Source organism: Syngnathus leptorhynchus, chromosome 20 (genome assembly GCF_054491065.1).
Source record: "Syngnathus leptorhynchus isolate UIUO chromosome 20, UIUO_Slep, whole genome shotgun sequence".
Classification (NCBI taxonomy): domain Eukaryota; kingdom Metazoa; phylum Chordata; class Actinopteri; order Syngnathiformes; family Syngnathidae; genus Syngnathus; species Syngnathus leptorhynchus.
In genome coordinates, this window is record NC_141214.1 from 2,489,430 (window position 1) to 2,497,706 (window position 8,277).

Here is an 8,277-nt window from a genome sequence, read left to right on the forward strand (position 1 = left end):
ATCAATCTATATGTTAAATAATTGAGGCCAACGTTGACCTGAAAAAGGCTTCACAGGACACAGAAAGCAGTTTGATCCAAAACTTGTGACATCAATTCCTAGATAAATAACCTGATACTTTGATTTGAAACAAATCAACAAAGAACTATGTCAACAAACTTCATGTGATGTTGACAGAAGCCCCATGGGACACTCATTTGTTTTGTGATATCCCTCTCCTGGGAAAAAAAAAAAAAAAAGGGGGGGGGGGGGAAATGCATCCCTTCTAGATAGTGATGAATTTTAAATCAGTAATAAGTTGCATTAAATATTTGGTTATTTATCAATTTAATGTTGCACCATCAATCACTTCACTGCTTTTTAAACTCCTTGCAGATTGTTAAATAATCCATGGTTATAGCACACTTATTGTTAAACACAGCATTAAATTAAAATAAAAAGCACTTACCAGCAGTGGTCAAGCTATTCAAATGAATGTGCAACCAGCTCAACAGTAGTCAACTAAGTAGTTTACCAACACCAACTCTGGAAATTAGCATACAGTAGGGTGGGTGGAGTCATGAGTTCTCCAGTTGGTGGTTTAACTTTTCACTGCTGTTGTGGTTTGTCGTGTTGCCATTTCCACCATATTTAAGAAACTGTACGTTTGTTCAAAAAAACGTTTATTTGAATCAAAGTAATATTTACAAAAGAGAACAATAAAACACCTATGCCGACTAAACAACACCTCTGATGAAAGCAATGCTGGCTGACACCGTAAAACACATGAAACCAGAACCATCAGTCAGGTGAGCAACAACTTTTTTTGAGAACATATCGCATGGAACAATTCAGATCTCCCCTGCAGCAGCCATGGGGTACATTTTGAAGATAGCACACAGAAACAAAACAAAAAATACAACAGCTAAAAAAAAAAAAAGAAAAAAAAAAAGGCCAGGCCAACGAAGGAAGGTCAGTCCTGAGGAAAAAAGGGGGCGGGGTTAATTGGTGGAGGTGCAAGGCCTGGAGACAGCTAGCTACTGTGTTTCATCTTCTGGACACGAGTGCCATGTTAGTCTCTCCTCGTAGAAGGCAATGACCACTTGAGGGCACTTGGTGTTAGCCTCGCGGGCTGGGACCAGGTCGGCTTCATCCGAATCTTTCCTGCGGTGTGGAGGAACAAATGGAGGAATATTTTTGTCAACAAATCACTACTGATGACTGACTTAATAATCAAATATGTCTTACCATTTCATCAAGAACATCAACTCGCCGCTGCTGTCTGTTGCGCCGATGATTCTTTCGGGATCAAGTTTCCTCGCAAAGCCTCTGGGTTTCTCTGGCTGCAAATGTGGAGAGGAATAATATATTCAAGTCAAGTATATTGCATGCTTTAAACATTTGTGAATTTGTTTTGCACGGTTGCTAAGCTATGACGTACCACACCTTATTAATCGGAATAATTAGCGCTAGGCAGTAGTTTTTAAATGACTCACGGCGTCTTTTTTCTTTGCATCCATTTCAGAATCGTCCGCAGGCGCCTTTCTTTTCAGAGAAGCCGGTTTCTCTTTAATGTTCTTCTGGGCTTCGAGAAAAGCGTTGATAAGCTCAGGACAATCCAGGTTCTCCTCTGGCTCCCAAGTGTTGTCAGATCTGGGTGAGGAAAAGTGAAGGTTGAATGAAATGGTGGGGGGGAAGAAAAAAAACAAACAAAAAAAACAACAAGGTCAGGCAAGTAGCCTGATATACATTTGCAAAGACGACTTGGCACCGAAGTGAATGCAAATGTGCAAGTTCCACATGCAACTACAGATGTAAATAGGCAGACCCCATAACAGGGAAGCCCTTTGACCACAGCAGGGGGGTGGGGAATGGGGGGGGGGGGCTGTTCTTAGGCGACTCACTCTGTAAATCCTTTCCACTTGAGGAAGAACTCCACCTTCCCATTCACAATACGCTGGTCCAGCACTTTTTCCACCACAAATTCCTCAGGTTCTTCTTGTACACCCTGCCCCCCCTGAGAATCCTTCCTACTCTTGGTATTCTGCTTCTTGCCCATGCTGTGCTCTATTAAAAAGAAATAAACAGTAAGACTTCAATTGTTGATGCTTTTACACTGAATAACCAAAAACAATTTGTCAGTCTAGACCAGCTTATTCTACAGAACCCTAAGATAATGGAAAGCCTGCATCACACCAAAAAAAACGAACTACGGGACAACAGGTTGGTTTTGCACGAGAAAAAATAAATAAATCAACTTCTTACAAAAGACGGTGTTCTAAAAGTAACTGTTGCACCACGATGCACGACGACCCAAAGTTTCTTGAGATTGAGGTTTATCGTTGTGAGTAACTGCAGCACTACGGTGTTGCACTCGACCTACAATTGCGCGCGAAATAAAGCCGGTAACAAGTGCAAATGTTTAAAAGGCTCCACCGACCTACAATTAGACTTTTATTTTTATTTTTTAAAGGCTGAAACAATCCTCGAGTTCCGTTAAGAAAAGACGACAATCGTACATGCAGCGCTAACTCGGGTGGTTTGGGTACACACGATTAGCTCAAAGGAAGCTTTTTAAATTCAAACAATTTACGGTGCATTTGTTTAATCTCCAAATACGTACCTTACAGACTAAACTAAAAACAACACGGCACAGCTTGGACGGTGGACGATGAACACGCGGTCAGCTTCTTTATCCCAACTAGCATAGGCGCCAAAAGCTAGCTTCTGGCCTTCTACGGAAGCCTGGACGGAAATAATGCGTCGCTTTCTTTTCCACTTCCGGGAAAGAACTCGTGTCCGCAAAATGGTTCCGGAGACCGATTTCGATCTTTTAATAGTCTGTCTCATATCAATAATTACTTAACCTATAACCAAAAGCTATATTAGGCCAGTATAGTTGTTTTTTCTAAAAAAGCATGCAAGAGCTGTAATATGCGACACACTGTCTCTAATTCCTAAAGTAGCCGAAGTTGCTCACATGGTTTAATGGGCTGAGATTAAAAACTTAGAAATGAAAATATTAAATGCAAAAACGAGACATGCATCGCTTCCATTTTTAATCAGAATCATGTCAAAGCCTCTTGAAGTCCCCCCCCTCAAGCAGAAAACACATTCAATAATACCATGCAATCAAAAACATTTGCTCAACGATGGAGAGAAGAGGGGGAGAACATTTATACCAAGAAGTAAACAGTCATACCAGACAAATAAAAAAATGAAAACATGAGAACATGGTAAAGAAAAAGATCAGGAACTAATTCGTGCATGTCTATTGCGCAACTTCATTTCAAAAGTCTTTGTAAATGCCTCAGAAAAAAAAAACACAGCAAACCCAACTAAATACTTTTCAAACAGTCCCAAACATAAAATGATTGTATTAAATCTTTAATGGGATGGTTCGGGTCCATACAGGGACATTTGACCAATAATGGAGTGATATAGTGCACTTAAAATATTTTTCCAAAGTTTTAAAATGAAGTCAAGTGAGAGGTAGCAAATAACCTGGCCGAATCTTTACAATAAATTAATTGGTATGAATTGTGCTTTAAACCAGTTAACGATGACTTTGAATTGTGGCTCATGTACATTACAAACCATCCTATGCAACTTAAGGCCTTGTCAGTTCAATCATTGGTACACTGTATAATGTCGTCGAGACCGATCTCTCTCTCATCCTAATTTCAATTTCAATACAGCACACGCTTCCAAAAATCTGAAATCAATCTGTAAACATTACTGTGATGTAATTTCCCATTTCTCTGACCACTTTTCAATACACTTGTTATGATAGAAATAAAAACGCACGGCCATTGGCGGCCTTTGATGCGTACGAGCTTTCGTAAACTTCAAAATGCTTGAATAAATACAGCCGTTAATCACCCGCTTGAGAAGATATATCAAAACAAAGGAGACTTGGCCGTCTTCTTTGCTAGCTGGCCATGCTGACGTCTAAACATGCCTGATCTTTTACACATTTGGCTCAGCCGCAATAGTCATCTTGATGTTTGCCGGCACAGAAAGCGAGTGGTTGCATCACATACAGTTCCATACAAACTTTCCTTTCAACGCCCTTGGAGTCCATTTTCAAAGAAGCTTCGGATGTCCAGTGTGTAAGCTACATTTCCACCCCCCCCTTTCACAAGTCTTTCTTTTAATAACTCTTTGTGAGTTTCTCCATTTTTGGCAGCTTTAGCTGTTTCAGACTCCCAACAGCAGTGGTTTCGACACGCACGCACGCACGCACTCACGCACACCTTGGTAAGGCGATCCCGCAGCCGTCGAAAGGCAAGAGAGTTCAGCTTTAGTTTGGCGCAAGAAATACTGCATCACTGCTTCTTCCCTTTCTTCCTCTTGTCTGTTTTATTGCTGCTGGATGTGGAGACGGCGGGCCTCCTCACAGGCTGAACCACCACCCTGCCGTTGGCCCCGCACTGCAGGGTGAATCGGTCCGGGTTCAGGGGCTGTCCTGAATCATCTCTCAGGCGAGCCAGGACGTCTCTGGTGAGCTGCCTTATCTGCTGCCCAACGGCGCCCATGGTCTTGGCCGTGATCTGTTTCTCCCTCAGCAACCTGTCTCTGTGGGCGTGGAGCCGGTCCACCTCCTCCTGGAGCCCCGTGATGGCGTCCAGTTTGCGCTTGCGGCAGTTCTGCGCCGCCAACTTGTTCTTGCCCCGCCGCCGGATGTCCCTGAGGAGCGTCACCTGTTCGGGGGAGAAGCCGTGGCCGTCGACGATGTCCAGGAACTCCTCCACGGGCATGTTGACGATCTGCAGCACGGAGAAGGGGATGCACATGGCGCGGGCGCGCATCTCGTCCCGGCTCAGCTCCGGCTGATCGAGATAGGGCTCTTCGTCATCGCTCAGTGGCTCCTCCTTGATGCCTTTGTGGGGCAGAGTGACGGGTGGCGGATTGAAGACAGCGGGAGATGAGTAGCTGTGGTCGTGCCACACGTGCTCGCTGAGATCCACGTGTGGCCACAGGGTGGCGCGGTCCAAAACGCCTTTACAGGGGAGGGAATCCACCTCGCTGCTGTAACCCGTCGCGCCGCATTCATCTTCGCACGAACTGGAGGACGATGACATCTCTGACGATCCTGAACAAGCAAAGGTACCGCTTGGTGAAAACGTGGCTGAAGAACACATGGATCAGCTATGGAAGAACAACCCACCTGGGGAGACTGGACCTCCAGAGCTGCTCTCCAGAGAGAGACCAGAATCAGAGTCCAAATCCTCAAGGATGTCTGGGTTGATGCTTCCTAAAGAGTCCATCAGCTGCGAGTCGATACTTTCCAAGCCCTCCAAACCCAGCTGATTGATCTGGTCAAAAACAGCCTCATCCAGGCAGTCACCCAGCGCGCCTTGCAACGACGTGCCGCCGCTTAAGTTGCACACCGAGGCAAAAGGCAGCGCAGCCAGGCCCAGGGCCATCTCCGGTGAAGCGCCCGAGCGGGTGGAGCCGGTGGACTCCTGTCGGAATAACGGCCTCTGCTGAGTGGCATCAAACGCTCCGCCGCTGGTTACCATGGCATCCAGCAAAGTGGCATCCAGGTTGATGCCACCCCCGCCGCCGTCTATGTCCAGGTCTGACATGCGCTCAGTGACAAGAGAGTCCAGGTCCTATAAAAAGAAGCACATTTTCACTTGCTAAATGCCTCAAAAGTCCCCAAAAAAAAAAAAAAAATCACACAAGATGAAAATTTACATCAAGGTTAGCGACTGGCATTGAGAGGAAGCGGCTCCAGTGCTCGTCGAAGTCGGTCGCGGGCGGCGGGTGATGTGGTGACTCCGACAGCCCAGTGATGCCATCGAGCGCACTCTACAGGAAGATTACAAATCAAGGTTAAACATGTATTTACATTCCAACAGGCAGTTGCAATTCAACTAAACGATAAACTGTTGCATATTTCGTGATAATATTAGCTCACGTATATAAATCAGCCACGAGGTTCATACCTCTTGTTCCAATGTGGAGCTGAGAGCCAGCTGAGTGACTGGATCAGATTCCTCCTCCTCTTTGACAACGACATCCTCCTCCTGGCGGGATGCACGAGAGACAGAAGGTTAGGAATGCACATTCGGATAAGGAGAGATTAAATGGATTCAAAATATAAGCACTGCGAGAGTCAGCCAAAGGCTGCATTTGTTTGCCAAATGAGTTCTGTCTGTGTATAAATATTTTTTAATTCTTGCAAATAAATAGAATGATGACACTGGGGTGTTTGTTTTCACGGGCAGCTGTTGTGAACACCAGATGGAAGTGAACGCTAACTTTACTTTTAGGGATAAAGTGACTGCAGATGGGCCCTGTGGGACGAATTGGAATTCTGTAAGCAAGTGTTTTTGGGGCGTGAAAGTGATGATTAAAAGTTTCAGCGTAACTGCGCAGCAGTTTCAAAAACACATTTCACAACAAAAATAATCAAAGTCAGCAAAGCGTACCACGACCATATACTTATTCTTGTAAGAACTGTCGCTTTTGTATCAGCAAAAAACGTGGAGGTTTAAGCCCTACTTCTCCACCTCGCTCAAGGCCTACAGCTGGCGGTTTAGTCTGGAGAAAGGAGATACCGTTACCCAATTGACGGGGGGGGGCATCAACTGCCCTCACGATTCGATTTGTATCGAAGTCTTGGTCATTTGCATCACAGGATATGATTGGAAATAGCGCCGTGTGATGCCATTTGTCATTGGGTTTATTGGAGGTCATTAGGTTTATTTCATTTATGTTATGGTGGAAAGAATGGCAAGAGCTTGCTGATTTAATGGATTGCCAGCTAGCTAGCTAGACCAGTTAGGTGCTATCGGTTCATCAAAGTTAGAACAGTCATCTGTATTGTTCTTGTTCTGTTTGAAAACACTTCAGTGGCTTGAGGGAGGGAGGTTTTTATTCAACAGACTGCTAACTTCACAAGCTAATAATAGCACGCCTTGGTTTATTGAATGACAATGATCACCACTTTCATGGAGTTTTTGATGGAGTCGAACGAGCTATTCTGCTTTGACGCACAAGTATCTGTATTTCTGCTTTACTACTACTTACCCACTTAGTTAATTTATGGAGCTTTCTGCAACGTCGCAAAACATACTTGCCTGTGTTACACCCCTGCTGACACAAGGCCCGGATGGAGATGTTCGCTGAAGCTCTTGGTTCCTGTCATCGCTGGCTTGGTAGCTTTCTGAGTCCGGCTCGGTGTCTGTGCTGCTGCTGCTGGTTGAAGGCTCTCCACCATCAGACTTGTCAATAGGCGACACTTGGTGCACCAGCCATGCGTTGAGCTGCGTGGGGAACCGCGGAGAGCCCAGATTCCGAACCTCCTCAAGAAGCCGGCGACTTGCAAAGAAACTGTCCAACTCGGGGCATTTGGGGTGCACGGTGTATCCCCCGAGGGTGTCTCTTAAATTGTGGAAGGGCGTCTGCGTGTAGGCAGAGCTAGGACCTAAATTAATCTCAATCAGAGGCGAGTAGTAGCCACTTAAGTAGCTGTCGATGTCCACGCGAACTCCGATCAAACTGAGCAAGATAGTCAACTGAATCAGGCCTTCTGTGAAGTATTTTTTCGCGACTTGCATTTTCCAAATACGATAGCACTGCGGATAAATATGTAATGCTGGCCTAACAGTTCCTCTTTTTTTCTCCGGGTGGACAAAGGAAAAAGCCTTAACAAAGAGCACGCCTTCCCCTGTCAGACAAAGAGGACCGCCTGTACCGGCGAACTCGTCAGTTAGCAAACGCTATGCTAGGTGCTAAGCTACCAGCTTTATGACCAATTACCGTAAACCTCTTGAAATAAACATAGCGAAATACGCTACCTTCCGATCCCTTGTTGTAGACCGTTTGTCGTTTTAATGGTCAAAGCTTACGGACGTCACAAATGTTACGTCAAGTGCGATGTCGGTGAAGCTCAATGCGGATAACCAAAGAGTGCTCCACAGAAAGAACTTCGACAAAATTTGCATTACTGACATAGATTGGGTAATAGCGTAGACTAAAGCAAGCGCTGATTGGACAATCTAGCTGGCTGTCATACTTTCACCCAATGATATTTCCTCTTCATTGAAAACGACTTCCTGTTTCGCAATACAGAGCTACAAATATTTACATTAAAAAATATATATTATACTGCTTCCGGACAATTCTAAGATTGATCATCACGACTAATATTCATTTAATTAGGGATTTATTTCTACCCTCACTCGAGCTAGTTTGATTTCTCTCACAGATTTGTCAACAGTATAGTCTGGTTTCACTTGCTGCAATCATGTGTTTACGGCTGGTGGGACAGTTCGTACTACTGAC

The 8,277-nt window shown here is 44.8% G+C and overlaps 2 protein-coding genes across 2 annotated transcripts; both read right to left on the bottom strand.

The window, feature by feature from the left end:
• Positions 1-645: 645 nt before the first annotated feature.
• cbx3a (chromobox homolog 3a (HP1 gamma homolog, Drosophila)) lies at positions 646-2,772 on the bottom strand. The gene is made up of 5 exons (XM_085901415.1): positions 2,603-2,772; positions 1,884-2,046; positions 1,476-1,632; positions 1,228-1,322; positions 646-1,143 (listed from the first exon to the last, which is right to left on the bottom strand). The coding sequence occupies exons 2-5, from the start codon at positions 2,036-2,038 to the stop codon at positions 1,017-1,019; spliced, it is 534 nt and encodes a 177-aa protein (XP_085757541.1). The 5' UTR covers positions 2,039-2,046; positions 2,603-2,772; the 3' UTR covers positions 646-1,016.
• Positions 2,773-3,024: 252 nt separating this feature from the next.
• Positions 3,025-8,023, bottom strand: nfe2l3 (nfe2 like bZIP transcription factor 3). The gene is made up of 5 exons (XM_085900849.1): positions 7,071-8,023; positions 5,934-6,014; positions 5,683-5,796; positions 5,150-5,597; positions 3,025-5,074 (listed from the first exon to the last, which is right to left on the bottom strand). The coding sequence occupies exons 1-5, from the start codon at positions 7,548-7,550 to the stop codon at positions 4,308-4,310; spliced, it is 1,890 nt and encodes a 629-aa protein (XP_085756975.1). The 5' UTR covers positions 7,551-8,023; the 3' UTR covers positions 3,025-4,307.
• Between the last annotated feature and the right edge of the window lie 254 nt (positions 8,024-8,277).